Here is a 15799-nt window from a genome sequence, read left to right on the forward strand (position 1 = left end):
CTAGGTCCTTGGGTTCTTTATCAAGGTAAAGATTCCAAAATGGGGAATCATAACATCACCTACCTGTTCTGAGGCTTAAACGAGGTGAAGTAGGTACAGCATTTAGCACAGTAGCACAATAACTGTTGTTATTGTTACCATGAAATTCCCTCTCTGATCTAAAATTTATTATTTTGTCTTGTTTTGTTTTTTCTTGAGAAAAGGGTTTCCTAGATGCCCTCTCTTCTCTTTTCCTGCCCCAGACTGACGGCCTTTCCTGCTGTCACCCGCTTGCTGGCAAATCTTGCATCCTTCTGGGCTCCCTTATGGTACTGTCCTTTCTGGGAGGGCTTCACTGGTTTGGCAGCACGTCCTGACCAGTCTGGGCGGGGACCCTGTGGGGCATCTGTGAGGTGACCCCATTGCCCTGATTGAGAGGTGAAGCCTTCTGTCCTTCGGCCAGTGCTCTGTGCTCTCAAGGCCTGTGCTCTTTTCTGATTTGGGAACAGCAAGAAGTTGAAGAGCAGTATGTCAACAGAGCTTCGTTGAACACTCCCTATGTGCCAGTCCCTAATGACAGAGAGGTACAAGGAATTCCGGGTTTAGGGTGCAGGCTCTGTCGTCAGGCCATGTGTGTTCAGATCCTGGCTTAACACTTAGTAGATGCGAAACCCTGGGCAGGTTACTTTGCCGAGCTTCATTTTCTCATTGGTAAAAGGTGATATAATACTAGTATTTAATTCATTGTTTAGTTATAAAAATTAAATGGGATAATTCACATACAATCTGGAATGGTAAGCAGGAAGAATTCTTCACAATGGGTAAGAATTAGAAACTTTTCATTTTCCCAGCGCCTTTGGATTCAGTTCTTTGTAGTATAGTTCCATTATTTTGTTTGCAGTTGTGTGATTTTTCCAATCAATTGCATCCATATTCAAATGTGAGTACATAAGCAATTTGAAAGCCAAATGTTAATGGTTTTTATTTAACTGTTTGATTCAGTTCAGCAAACATTTATTGATTGTGCTCTGCTAGGGCCCATGCCAGGAGCTGGGACTATAACTTGAAGTAAGGTATGGCGTTCTGCCCTCAAGATGTTTACAGTTTAGAGGGGAAGGTGGGCATTTAAACATTCTAGGCAGAGGGAACAGTGTGAGCTAAGGCATAGAAATGGAAGAAGGCCAGAAGGCCTGACCTGAAACAAGGACCTGCAAGTTGCTCTCCACAACTGGAACTTACTGCATGAAAGCCAAGGGGCAGAAGGGCTGGGGGTGACCGGAAGGAGGAAGCGGGGTGACAAGGTGAAAGGTAAGGCCAAAGAGCTTCCAGGTCATTGAGAGCTTGAATGTTATACTTAGGAATTAATTTAAGGGCAGTGGAGAGAGCCGTTGAAGGGCTTTTGGTAAGGGCGTAATGAGATCAAATTGTGTTTTGTTTTGTTTTAAAGATTTATTTATTTATTTGACAGTGAGAGGGGAACAGAAAGAGCATAAGCAGGGGGAGCAGCAGGCAGAGGGAGAGAGAGAAGCAGGCTCCCAGCTGAGCAGAGAGCCTGATATGGGACTCTATCCCAGGACCCTGGGATCATGACCTGAGCTGAAGGCAGCCACTTAACGGACTGAGCCTCCCAGGCGCCCCTCAAATTGTGTTTTTAAAAATTTATGTTTTGAGAAAGAGTATGTGTGTGTGCGTGTGTGTGTGTGTGTGTGTGTGTGTGTGTGTGTGTGTGTGTGTGTTGCGGCAGAGGCAGAGGGAGATAATTCAGGCAGTCTCCCCACTGAGCACAGAGCCTGATGCCAGCTCAGTCTCAGGACCCTGGGATCATGACCTGAGCCAAAACCAAGAGGCAGATGCTTAACTGACCGAGCCACCCAGGTGCCCCTCAAATTGTGTTTCTCAAAAGTTATTTTGACTTGAGTAATGAGGATGAGTTGGAGAAGGCCACACTGGTGACAGAGTTTGGTTAGTATGTCTCTGCAGTAAACTTGCAGAAAGGTGGTGAGGACGTGAATTAGGGTAGCAGTGAGGAAGAAGAGGGGGTGAGGAGGAAAGGGAAAGATAAAAAATGTTAAGGAGCCTGAAATGATGGGTGAATGGTGGTGCCAAGTACAGGAAGTACAGGAAGAGGGACTGAGGGGGATAATAATGCATTCCATTCTCTGTTTTAGAAATGTTGAGTTACTTAATCATAGGAAACAAACTGAGGATTGCTTCCGATCAGGGGATGGGGTAACTGGGTGATGGGCATTCAGGAAGGCACTGGGAATTATATACAACTGATGAATCATTGAACTCTACCTCTAAAACGAATAATACACTATATGTTAATTAACTGAATTTAAATAAATTTTTTAAAAGTATCGAGTTGAGGCACTTGTGAAAGAAGCAGATGGAGGTGTCCAGAGACTAGACATTTGGGTCTTGTGCCCAGTGAGAGCCTCTGGGCTAGAGATACATATTTGGGAGTCATCTGCTTGCGGATGGCAGTTGGACCACAGGAGTGGGTAAGATTACTCAGGGAGAGCAGGTGGAGAAAGAAGAGAAGAGACCAAGGACAATTGCCCAGCTCGGGTTCACCAATAATTAAAGGTTAGGTAAGACATACGTAGCCAGCAGAAGAGAGAGAAGGAACAGTCACAGGTGGTGTCTCAAAAAGCAGTGGAAGAGAGTATTTCAGAAGACAGCAGCGTCGGAGGCCACAGCAGGAGCATGTGACATCGGGGTGGAGAAGATCCATCGGATTTGACCAGCAGAAGGACTCTCGGTTTGGGAGACTTGTGCACCTTCATTTCTCACATATAAAGCTGGATCAACAGTGTCTTGGAGAGAGAAAAGGACAAGAAGGGGAACACATGGAAGTGAAGGATCTGTGTTCGGAGAAATCTGAGTGTACCTCTGTTACAGCACAGCCTGTACTGTTAGGATTGCTTATAGGTTGAGCCTGTCCGCGCGACGGAGCTGAACTGTGCAGACGCGTGCAGTCCTACTGCTCAGAGGAGACCCCGGTTAATGATTTTGTTATAAATTCTTTAGACTTATTTCTCTGCCTATAAACAAATCTATGTGCTTATATGTATACACAAATATAATTTTAAAAGTAAATATTGGCTCATACTGTGCGTGCTCTTCAGAGAACCTGAATAAAGTAATCATCTTTCCATGTTACTACATGTAGAGCTCTTCCAGCCCTTTATGGCTGAAAGGTATTCGTGTTCGAATGAACTGTAGTTTATTTAACAGATTGGACCCTTAATGATGGATTTCTAATTGTTTCTTGCTTTTCACTATCACATACAGTATTGTAAGGGTATTTTTGTACACATTTCTGTGCACACTTGGGCAAGGTGAGTTTAGGTCAAATTCCAGGAACTGTGTCTTACTCGTATCTCTTTGAACTAACCTTTCTATCTTATAATATGGTGCATTTTCCCCCTTCATTGCATTTCCTCCTATATTTTAGTAAAAGATGTTATTCTTCATATGGGTCTTTCATTCCACCAACATTTACTTCACACTCACTCTCCCGACCCCTCCCTCCTGTACTATTTTCTGCTGGAGAGACAAAAATGAACAGGTCACAGCTCTTGCCTTCCGGCTCTCTTTGGTGGGCTAGAGAGGTAGCTGATCAGCTAATTACAACTAATTACCACAATTATTGTGAGGAACAGAAGCACAAGGTGCTAAGGAAGCACAGAGGAGGAGAGGTACCGACCCAAGACGGGGGGTATTACAGAGGACTTGCTAGAGGAGGGGACTCCTGAACTGAGTCTTTTTTTTTTTTTTTTTTTTTTTTTAGATTTTATTTATTTGACAGACAGAGATCCCAAGTAGGCAGAGAGGCAGGCAGAGAGAGGGGCGGGAAAGCAGGCTCCCTGCCAAGCAGAGAGCCTGATGTGGGGCTCCATCCCAGGACCTTGAGATCATGACCTGAGCCGAAGGCAGAGGCTTTAACCCACTGAGCCACCCAGGCACCCCTCCTGAACTGAGTCTTAAAGGCAGAATGGAAACTAACCAGATAAAGGGGGAAGCAAGGGTATTCTAGGCAGATAGGATGTTCACTGGAAAGTAGGTGGGAGGGAACAGATTGTGAAGGAACTTGTGTGACAAGATACAAGTTTGTGTGCAGCACTGAAAGATTTATGTGGAGGAGTGAAATGGTCACATTTATGTTTTAGAAAAAATATCTCTTAAACAGGAAATAATGAAGTTTTAAAAAGGCCACCCTGGCTGCATGTGGGAGATGCCATTAAGGGGTTCGAAACTGGGCGCCTGGGTGGCTCAGTGGGTTAAGCCTCTGCCTTCGGCTCAGGTCATGATCTCAGGGTCCTGGGATCAAGCCCCACATGGGGCTCTCTGCTCGGCAGGGAGCCTGCTTCCTCCTCTCTCTCTCTCTCTCTGCCTGCCTCTCTGCCTACTTGTGATCTCTCTGTCAAATAAATAAATAAATTCTTAAAAAAAGGGGGGGTGTTCGAAACTTAGGCAGAGAGGCCTGTCAGGGCTGTTGGGAGTCAACTGGAGGCAACATTTTCCAATGTTAATTAACATTAACATACATGTTAATATATTGTTAAGTGCTTTATCACTTTTACTTATGTAAGCAGGATTTTTCCCTACTGTATTTATACTAGCTATTACAGACGTAAGGAAGCTATTGGTTTTTAAAAAAATATATCTAATATTTCTCTGTAAGTTTTTTTTTTTTTTAAGATTTTATTTATTTGACAGAAAGAGAGATCACAAGTAGGCAGAGAGGCAGGCAGAGAGAGAGGGGGAAGCAGGCTCCCCGCTGAGCAGAGAGCCCGATGTGGGGCTCAATCCCAGGACCCTGAGATCATGACCTGAGCCGAAGGCAGAGGCTTAACCCACTGAGCCACCCAGGTGCCCCTTTCTGTAAGTTTTTAATTCCAAGTGTTTAGTTGATTTCTTTGGCTTTTCTCTGTAATTGTTTTTGTCTTAAGTACTTTTGTAGATCCTTTGCCTCTTTTTCCATTTTTATTATGCAAATCTCAAACACACATAAAAATAAAGAAAATAATAGAACACACCCCCATATGCCTTTCACCCAAATTCAGTAACTTAAGATTTGGTCCCACTTACTTCATCTTTCCCATTTTTGTGTTTTTGTGCTGTTGCTTAAGTATTTTAAAGCAGAATCCCAGAACTCTTTCTTTTTTTTTTTTTTTTTAAGATTTTATTTATTTATTTGTTAGAGAGAGAGAGATAGAGCATGAGCACAGGCAGACAGAGTGGTAGGCAGAGGCAGAGGGAGAAGCAGGCTCCCCACTGAGCAAGGAGCCCGATGTGGGACACGATCCCAGGACGCTGGGATCATGACCTGAGCCGAAGGCAGCCGCCTAACCAACTGAGCCACCCAGGCGTCCCTCTTTCTTTCTTTTTTTTTTTTTTAAAGATTTTATTTATTTTTTTGACAGACAGAGATCACAAATAGGCAGAGAGAGAGGAGGAAGCAGGCTCCCTGCTGAGCAGAGAGCCCAGTGCAGGGCTTGATCCCAGGACCCTGAGATCATGATCTGAGCTGAAGACAGAGGCTTTAACCCACTGAGCTACCCAGGTGCCCCTCCGAGACTTCTTTCAATTTCAGCTCTACATACTTACGTACTCTACATACTCCATCTAAAAATACAGATATTTTCTTACATAACAACAGTGCCATTATCACTCTTAACAAACAGTAATTTCATGGTATAATTTAATATCTAGTGTAAATTCATATTCCTTGTGTATCTCAAAATCTCTTTTTAATAGTTGGTTGATTTGTTGCAGTGAGGACTGGAATCACACATTGAATTTGGTAGTTTGAACTCGAAAGACTCTTTTAATCTATAGCAGTCCATAACCTTACCCCCTTTAAGAAAAAAAAAGCCATCAACAAATGAATAAATAAACAAAAAATAGAATCAGAACCTATAAACACAGGAGTATAAACAGAGCTGCCAAAGGGAAGGGGAGTGGGGACTGGGCAAAAAGGGTGAAGGGAAGGGGGAGATACAAGCTTCCGTTATGGGAGGAATAAGTCATGGAAATAAAAGACTCAGCAGAAGGAGTATAGTCAATGGGATTGTCCTAGTGTTCTATGGTGACAGATGATTGCCGCACTTGTGAGCATAGCATAGTGGAAAAACTTACCGAATCGCTATGTTATACACCTGAAGCTGATGTAACACTGTGCGTCAACTACACTCAAATAAAAAACTTGATTATAATTTTTTTTTTTAAATGCCAGTGACTATTGAAGAAATCAGGTCTGCGGTCCTATGGAGTGTCTCACATTCTGGATGTATCTTTTTCCTCATACTATAATTTAACTCATTCCTCTGTCTCTTATTTTCTGCAAACCAGAGGTTAGCTTTGAAAGACTGGTTGGATTCTGGTTCCTCGTTTTCTTTGGGAGGAAGGTTGCAAGACTATTAATAGGTAGGGCTGTGAAGTGCCACCTCTGTCTGAGAGTCCCACTCTTGGGTGCTAAGATTGATTAGTGGTTCCGGTGCTGACAGCTCATCCCTCCATTATAAATTTCTCCATCAACCTTTCATTGAATGAGTTCATCCACTGATGCTTGTCACCCAAATGAATTACTTCATCACGGGCTATGAAATGTTTAAAAATTCTGTCAATCTTTTCACACTTATTAGCTTAATAAAGAACATTCCCTCAATAAGTAGGGCTATTTGGTTGTTCTGAAATATAATATGTACCAGGAAGACAAGATAAATGCTTAATTCATTTTCTTTTCTTGCAATTTTTGAATGAAGGAGTTGATACTTTTAATTGTTCCATTTTAAGTATCTATTGATCATGCTTCCATTGTTTGACTTATTGCATTGGCTAGTCCAACGATTCTCCCTCTGTGATTATCTGGTTATCTCAGCCTTTGAGAAATGGGTCTTCATTTGCACAAGAGCTTTTACAGCTTTAGGTATGTGAATGACTTTCTACGTGCCGTACATCAGCTCATCTGTTCCTGTCCTTTTTAAAAGACACCAGAGCCACCTTTCCCTTGGTTTCTCCTTTCTTGTTCCAGGTCACACCGTGAATAAGATGCGTCAGCACTCAGATCCAGAAGTGGCTTGTCTTGCCGGAGAAGTTTACACTGAGTGGAGAACTTTCATGGAAAAACATTTAGACAGACCTTCTATTGAAGTGCGTAGCGACCCCAAAACGGAGACATTCAGGAAAAATGCCCAGAAGTTACTCTCAGAAGCCTTGGAATTAGAGGTAATGTCCTGGTTGGAACATGATTCTCATAGTTAAATGAGCCTCACATTTTCATAAATCTTTCGTGGTCTTAGTGCTATAGCTTTATTCTAACTAATTTTTTCTTTAAGGATTCTGGATTTGTAAGTGTTCTGGGAGATAGTATGCTAGAAAGATTGCAGGCTTTGGAGCAAGACCTGGATTAAAATGCTGGCTCTAGTACGTACTGGTTGTGTCATTTTAGGCAAACCCCTGAACATTTCCAAGACTTGATTTTTTTTTATCTGTAAAATGAGTGTTCTAATTCCTACTACCTGTTATTATTGGAAAGATTAAATGAAACATTTATACAACAAAATAGTAGAGTGTATGGTGATTAGAAGTTACTCAATGGATATTGGTTCCTTCCTATTTAAAATTCTTCCCCTTCCCAGCAAAACAAAAATTCTGGTGTGGACTGTGCTGTGGAATTTTGTTGGCAAAATAAATGGTGTCTGTTGGAAAGACTCTACTCCCCCATTTTTTGTCAATGCTCATACTTTTAGTTCCAAGGCATATAATCAGTTGGCTAGACATAATCTCTGTCGTCCTCACAGTTCACAATTCAGACGTTAGTGGTTTGAGGTACAGGTGCTAGAAGAAAGATTTCTGCTCATTAACAGTGATATTAATCATCATAAACAAATTTTACAGGTCAGTTAATATTCCAGAAAAATCAGACATAACATCCATATTTTTTCCTCTTCTTCAGGTATCCCTATTAAAGTGTCCTTGAAGAATAATTTAATATTATTAACAAAAGAAACAGTTTCAAAAGTCTAGGTCTAAATGCTAGAACTGTCACTGCATTCTCTGAAAAAATATTTTAACCTTTCTGTCTCAATTAGGAATCTATAAAAGAAAGGTAAATGGACGTGTGGTATGTTAATTACTTTTTAAAACTGGAGTTTTGGGTCTTATGCTAGAAAATGAGAAAATATAGAAAGGAAAAGCAAGGGGCACCTGGGTGGCTCAGTGGGTTAAAGCCTCTGCTTTTAGCTCAGGTCATGATCCCAGGGTCCTGGGATGGAGTCCCACATCAGGTTCTCCACTTGGCAGGGAGCTTGCTTCCCGCTCTCTCTCCACCTGCCTCTCTGCCTACTTGTGATCTCTGTCTGTCAAATAAATAAATAAAATCTTAAAAAAAAAAAAAAAAGAAAGGAAAAGCAAAATCACCATTGAACCTATTGCCAGACATAATCTTGTTAACATTTTGGTACATTTCCTGTTCGTTAAAACAGGAGTATAGTAATAGCTCTTTAAATGAATATTGGGCAAGTTAATGATTATACCATGTTTATTAAGCGCTACTCATATGCCAAATGTTCCATAAGATGCTTTTATTGGTTATTTAAATAACTGCAGAAAATTGACAATTATTTACATTTGTGTTTTATTTTACATCTCAATCAATATCAGGGTCATTTTGTATATCCTTTTCTATATATATTTATTTTTCGTATTTATAATTTTAATGTCTATTTGATATTTACAGTGAATTAATATTGCTGTAAGTTTGCCTAACTTTTCCTATAGGAAGCTTTAATATGACTATTAAACCCTTGGAAGAAAGAAAAAAAATGTAAAGATTATAAGCCTTATTTTGCAGAGTGTTGATTAGCCAACAAGATTTGCTATTTAATATTTTACATAAAGTTTATTTTTAAAATAAGCCAGAATTATTGCAGAAACATAGATTGTGGGTATATAATATGTAGTTAATGTGGTGGTAAATACCAGCTCCCTGTGGTATCTTTTTAAGTAAATGATAATAACGAAGCTATGCTTGTAAGGATTAATGAGCAGTTTGTCTGCTATATTAAACTCCATAATAATTATCCTTTTAGTTTATCCATTAATTATCCTTTAAATGGCACATCAAGTGGTAAGCACTCAAGTGTTACAAAGCAAAGTTAAAAAAGTGATACATTCGTTAGTGCTTTCCAATGTAATTGGAAAAAATATCAGATTAAGCATAGTTGAATGGTTTTGTTCCCAAAGAATAATTTTTTTAAATTAAAAACTGTGCATCTTACCATCTTCTTTGACAAAAAAAAAAAAAAAAATCAATCTGTTTTCCTTGCATAAACAGCATTTGATAGTACTTTTATCGGTTTGATATGTCAGGGAATATAAATATAAACACTTTTATATAACGTAAACTCCTAGCACCTATCATCATCTGAAACATTTCCATGTTAGGGTAAATCAGTGAACCATCTCATCTGGTATCTGGTCTTTACAGTAACCAATGTTGAGTGTATTCAAGTCAGACATCAGATCTCTAGAAATGTACTTTATCAGGCAGGAGTAAACCACTGGGTAAGTTACTGGCCCAATGACTTAAAAGCCTTTACAATTTAATCCTAGCATGTGTTTTTGCAAAATCACGCGTTATATTTTTGTGGAAAAAAAAATGTTTCCATGGTGTTTGTTTTAGTCATATCCTTTAGTAATAAAAGCCACAGATGAAGAATATACACATACAGCCAAAAGGTACGTCTCTTTATTACTCTGTACAGGTCTTGCTTTCCAGATGTATGGATTGTTTCCTTGTTCTTAGAATAATGGGATAGATGAATAAAAACTCCACTTTTGAGACCCATGCCCCATTCCCCTTTACTTTCTCTCCCTTCCGGATCTTCTTTGTTCTTCCCTGTCTTTTAGATCTTTCCTCATATGAACGTCCCCTGTGGTGTCATTCTCTTACTTCCCCTTCCTCATTATCCACTCTCCTTCCTACCTCACGGCCTGTGATCATTTTCCTATTATGTCATTAAAAAAAATGAACCTGATTCTCAAAGTGAGCCTGTATCATTAAGAGTTATGAAACACTGGCTGGTTGGCCCAGTTGGTTGTCAGATGGTGCTAATGAGATCCAGGTCAGGGGTACGTCCCCATATGGGACTGTTAGTTTTCTCTTTGTTTAATGGCCTCAGACTGCACCTCTGGCTTTGACCAGCTCTCTCAAAAATGTATTCAAGTGGTCAAAGAGGAGTGCGGGTAGATGTGTACAAATCCAATCATGCTGTTGGAAAACTCATACAAAGTTTGCTTCCAGTGGATATTCAATTCAACAGATGTTTAGTACTACTACTGCTGGTGCCGGGAAGAATATAAACATAAATGAGTCTCATTCCCTGGGCTTAAGAAAGCTTACTGTCTCCTGGCTGAGAGTCTGTGAACGACTAACTAAATATAAGGCAGGATGAAAATATGTCTGAAATAGTGGTACTAGCAAATGGTACAGACACACAAAGGACAGAACAGTGAGATCTGATGAGAGAATCTGGGAAGGTTTCATGGAAGAGATGACAGTTGAATTGGCCTTTGTTAATGGGTAGGATTTTCCAAGCCAGAAAATACATATTAAAGTAGAAACATTATATTTCATATCTTATCTGTTGGGTCTAGAATATCACCAAAAGAACAGGAAAGCAGGAAGGTATACGCACGGAAGAAGGATATTTGTTTACTCGCTTAACTCGCTTAACAAATAACTTCCGGAGCACTTGCTGTGTGCCCATACCAGTGCTAGGGATAGAGCAGGAATTCAGAAATGAACCAACATGGTAACAGCTCTCGAGGGAGATCGACAAATAAATAGTCACTGGACAATGTGGGAAGCTCTGCACTTGAGGTAAACACGTGAAGACCACCTCACCTTGCTTTTAAAGAGCTTACCGAGGTGGCAGACATCACTAATCGATTACGGCACCATTTCCCACTGGGTCCAGAATCCTTGAGGAAAGACAGCGCTGGGTGGTCATGTCTTAGATCTTGCCCAGCTAAAGCCAGTTCGTCTGTGACGGGACAACTGAATAACACACAGTTAACTTACAGCTACAAATAGATAAGCTAGCTAGGCACATCAGGTGCTCTGTCTCTGAGAAGTGCGAACTAGGAAATAGCAAGGACAACAATGGTGGGAGCGTTGAAGCAGAACGGATGTTGGGGGAGTTGTGAGGGAGTAGAAGCTGGCTAGAGATGTGTAGCACAGGGGGAGAGAATAAGGCGCTTAAAATTGGTAGTGAGTAGGGGCGCCTGGGTGGCTCAGTGGGCTAAAGCCTCTGCCTTCCGCTCGGGTTGTGATCTCAGGGTCCTGGGATCGAGCCCCGCATTGGGCTCCCTGCTCAACGGGGAGCCTGCCTCCCCCTCTCTCTGCTTGCCTCTCTGCCTACTTGTGATCTCTGTCTGTCAAATAAATAAATAAAATCTTAAAAAAAAAAATTGGTAGTGAGTAAGGCAAAAGGAGAGGGGCAAGAAGATGTGAGAAAGAGACCAGGTAGATCTCGAGACCCACAAGAGAAAGGATGTGATTCCTGACTAAATCCTTAGGTTTCTTGTTCCTATTCCCCTTTGTTCAGATGTATCCCATTCCTGCTCCCATTCCCACTCATATGGATGTATCTCACAGCAAAACCTCTCTTTCTCAAGGTCTCAGTGAGACTCTGGTCCTTTCACCCAAAACTTAACCTGAATCACCAGATTAGGACCCTCTGGGAAGGACTCAAGAACTCTCAATAACTTGGGTAGGCTTGAAATATCCCAAGGCAGTTACAAGATAGACGTTCTTCACTTTGTGCATTGAACTTGTACGGGTGGTTGTGTGATGACTTATCTTCCCTTATGATTTACATTTTAATACCACTGATGTTTTTCCTCATTGTGATTGGCCTTCATTTAACAAGAGGCATGCATGAGAATTGTTAGCTGCTTGCTTGCTTTTCCCATCACAGCGCTGGTACAGAACCCACCCTTTTCCCCCTCCACTATCTGTATCCAGGGCCTCCTCTCTCCACTGTGCATTTCCGGAGGGCAGGGGTCAGGTCTTTCTGCTCAGTGTCTCCAATACCCAGATCTGGCCAGACTCAGAGTGGTGATTCAGTAGCTGTTTGGTGAATAAAGCATGGATGATATCCAGTTATGTGAATTCCAAGGCTTTCTCAAAGTTCTTTTTTTTACATAGACTTTAGTGTAATGGAATGGCCATGATGTATTTTTGCAAATGCACACAAACCCTTCTTCCCCCACAACCACTGTCCTCAAAAAGAAAAAAGAAAAGAAGAAAAAAAGGAAAATGAAGACTTCCTCTTGCCTGTCACATTAAGTGAGTCTGAACAGTGACTGATCATCCTCCCCCCCGGATGAGGGGCTTCTCTGGCAATGTTGCTGGGCGGTGGGCCGACAGCCACCCTTCCTGCCTCCTACTAAAGTAGTCTGGTACCAGGGCTGCCTCAGGCAAGGGGCGACTTTGGTGCCTAACCAGGAGTCCATGAAAAGCCCAAGGAATCTGGGTTCTGGAGAACCGTGGTGCCAAGTGCTCTCACTCCAGCACAAGCCTCGGAGATAGTCATCAGGATCACAGACTTCCCTGAACATCTTTGATCTTTTGTCTGCTACATGTAGGCACATGTCTGGGCCTAGATAGTCCTTTGCCCTGTCTCTGTCTTTCTCTCTCAGTCCTGTTCTACATTCTGCCCAGTCCTTTCTTCCAAGTTCCTTTTTTCTATTTGTTTTGGTCTGTTGGTCTCTCTCTTATGTGAGGACTTTATCAAATATCGGGCGTTCCTTTTTTATTTTTGGTACAATTTTTTCTTAAACTTTTCTTTTAAACAGAAGTATAGGACATACGTAGGAAAGTGCCCAGAGGATATACGCAGAGCTCAGTGATTTCTCATGAGGCAGACGCCCTTCACCTGGCCAGAGAGTTCTCGGATCAAACATCATTCCTCCCGAAGCCAGGTGCTGCCTTCCTGGGATGGGGCCCTGTGTCGTAGCTCTGCAGCCCAGCACTTAACTCCTGTCCCCTTTCCTAGTACTCGGTATACTCAGAATCCTGTTCTCTAACTTTCTCCAACGGGGCTGTGTTCTCCATGGAGTCAAGGACTGTCGTCCTTGTTCACTGCTTTTTCCTCAGCCCATCCATGCACAGTGCCTGGAACATAGTAAGTGCTGACTAAGTATTTGAATGTAGACTGTATATAGTCTACATATAGTCTACATATAGTCTCTTGCTTGCTTTTTTCCCTTCCCTCCTTACCACGCGTGGTAAGGAGGGAAGGGGAAAAAGCAAGAAAGAGAAATTTGTTTCCTCTTATCAAGGAACCAAAAAAATAGATCATTATATTACGAAAATGTCTATTGTGGCCACCCAAGGAAGACTTTCCAGTCCTTTAGGCTCGGATTTGCTTTTCTAGCTTTTTGATTTTTAGCTCGGCTTTGACATGCAAATAGGCATGTTTCCTGGGAAAAGTGGACCTTGCTGAGGGAGCCTATACGTGGGCAGAGGCCCAGCAGTACGTCAGAGCACTTTGCTTGCTCAGGCTGGGCTGTGGTCAGGACTGGCAAGACGAGTAGTGGGAGATGGGCCTGGAAAGGAGGGTAGTGAGGGGAACGCCAGACCAGCACCTCAGTCTGGCCTGGATCCTGACCGTGGACAGAGACCCAGACCTGTGCTGCTCTGATGAGGTTTGTGACTTGAGGAGGGCTTGGGCCAGAGCTGGACCACCCTGGAACTGCTGCAGGTCCCATCCCCCAGGCCTATTCTGCTCAGCTGGCCCCGCAGAGCTCTCTTCAGACTCAGCTGGTCCCTCTGAATGTAAGGAGCCAGTTAGTACGGTGAAAGAAGAGGAACACGAACTTTGGGGTCAGGGCGCCAGGTCAGAGTCCTGGCTCTGCCTCTTAGTTATGAGACCTTGAACCTTTCTTCACCCTTGAACCTATTTCCTTATTGAGAAAATGAGGTAACAAGGAGCTGTGAGCATTAAATGTGAAAAGTGATTTATAAGCTGCTCTACACACATATCAAGACCCAGACCCCGTGTTTCTGAAATGCTGTAAGGGGTTAAAAGGCACTTTAAAAACAAACCAAAAAAAGCATAAACTGTTACAATGATTTATTATCCTTGGTCTTGGTTTCCTGGTTGGTAAAGTACAGGGCCCAGTACCCGTTGCTTCGTGCCGGCCAGTTTCCTGTTATAATGGCAAATATTACCACCCGGCAGGGGCTGTGACTGAGGTCCCTGTCACTAAGCACATGGCCTTGTTCCTTAATTGCTAGGGTGGAATTAATTTGCTCTTCCTGTTTCTCTTGTGACAGGAAGTAGATGTCCTTGAATCTCAGTTGATTAATGGAGGCCTCTGAGCAGAGTGCTCCAGCCTCTCTCGCTTTTAATCCGTATGCAACGCAAGGCCCTAATTTGATAATTTTGCTGTTTTTTAGATGGATCACCTACTGGTTGAAAATATCGAGCAGGAAGCGTTTCATCTCTGCTCCCGCCTCATTAACGGGCCATACCGGCGGACCGTGAGAGCCCTGGTCTTCACATTAAAGCACCAAGCTGAAATCCGGGCTCAGGTGAAGAATGGCTCGCTGCCAGTCGGCACGTTTGTACAGAACCACAAAAAATGACCCGAGGATGGTTCCAGCGCCGGGCTGGGCAGAAAGCAAAATGGGCCCCTCTTGCTGCCATTCAGAGATGTTTTGCCACAACGGCTGCTGCGGGTGGCGCTGAATTTTCCCCTGGTGCCATTCCTCCAGGCAGGCTGCTGAGACCCCCACGGGCCAGGCAGCAGGAGGGGTTTCATTAGCTCTAGTGTGCTTGTGCCGCCTCGAGGGATGTAGCCGGCTGTCACTGGGGAGCTCAGTAGGGTCGCCGTCACCCAGCCCTGTGAGAGGGGGATGGATTTCACTGCGAGTGTGCCACGGACACCTCTAAACTCCCCCGTGTCAGGCAGACGAAGTGACTACTTGATTTCACCACCCTGCAGGTAACTGAAACTCAATTACCACGGCGGCTCGCTCAGTCCCGTCCCCCTGAGTTTAGACAGCTCCCGTGCCTCTCAGAACTCCCCTGTCTGTTCTCTTTGCTCTACCCCAGGGGTGAGCCTGCTGGAGCCAGCCAACTACCCCTTCTCTCCAGAACTCACTTATCTGAACATTGCAGCTCTCCCTGGAAGACCTTCTGCATTGGTCTCCGGAGCCCCCATGCTGAGGCTTCTAATGAGGAGCTGGCCTGAAGCCTCCCCACACCTTGGGGTTTATTTGAATACACGGCCTCTTGGTTTAGGGCTCCGCAGAAGATACATAATGAAATTTCTCTTGAAACGGATACCATAGTAGGAAAAAAAAAATACATCTATATCCTAAAATGAAATGCCGCTGTATAGGGCTGCTTGAACAGTTATGTAAATGGCATTTGCTCTTTTAAAGTAATAATAAACTGGGGCTTTTTTTTTTTTTTTTTTTTTGCCTAAAACAAAAGTTGTATCCTGTTCATTGGAAAGTGTTCGGGGGATGAGAAAGGGGACAGCTGGTGAAAGAAGGGTCCAGCAGAATGGGGGAGATTAAAATAAAAAAAAAAAAAATAGAGGAGCTAAGTTAAAAAGCAAGGACAAAAGGAAGGGGCCTAATGTCATCTGCCTTCTAAGTGCTAGATACCTTTCCTAAGATAATTTATTAGCATTGATGTTGATCTTTATGTCGTGGTTTAATAATCCTGTTTAACCCTCTCATCTGTTGTATTTCCGTTTTTTAGACTTCTTCATTTGTTTAGCACCTACT

The 15799-nt window shown here is 42.7% G+C and overlaps 1 protein-coding gene across 1 annotated transcript in view; it reads left to right on the forward strand.

Annotated features, from left to right (window-relative positions):
• The window catches only part of LOC111143596 (transcription elongation factor A N-terminal and central domain containing 2), a 37386-nt gene extending 21908 nt beyond the window's left edge, over positions 1-15478 (forward strand). The window contains exons 4-5 of the mRNA XM_022497423.1: positions 7022-7215; positions 14459-15478. Coding sequence (XP_022353131.1) covers positions 7022-7215; positions 14459-14647 — 383 coding nt within the window. The 3' untranslated portion in view covers positions 14648-15478. The remainder of the gene's footprint in view (positions 1-7021; positions 7216-14458) is intronic.
• Positions 15479-15799: the final 321 nt, after the last annotated feature.

This window comes from Enhydra lutris, unplaced genomic scaffold, assembly GCF_002288905.1.
Source record: "Enhydra lutris kenyoni isolate GAN:26980312 unplaced genomic scaffold, ASM228890v2 scaffoldscaffold9, whole genome shotgun sequence".
NCBI classification, from domain to species: Eukaryota; Metazoa; Chordata; class Mammalia; order Carnivora; family Mustelidae; genus Enhydra; species Enhydra lutris.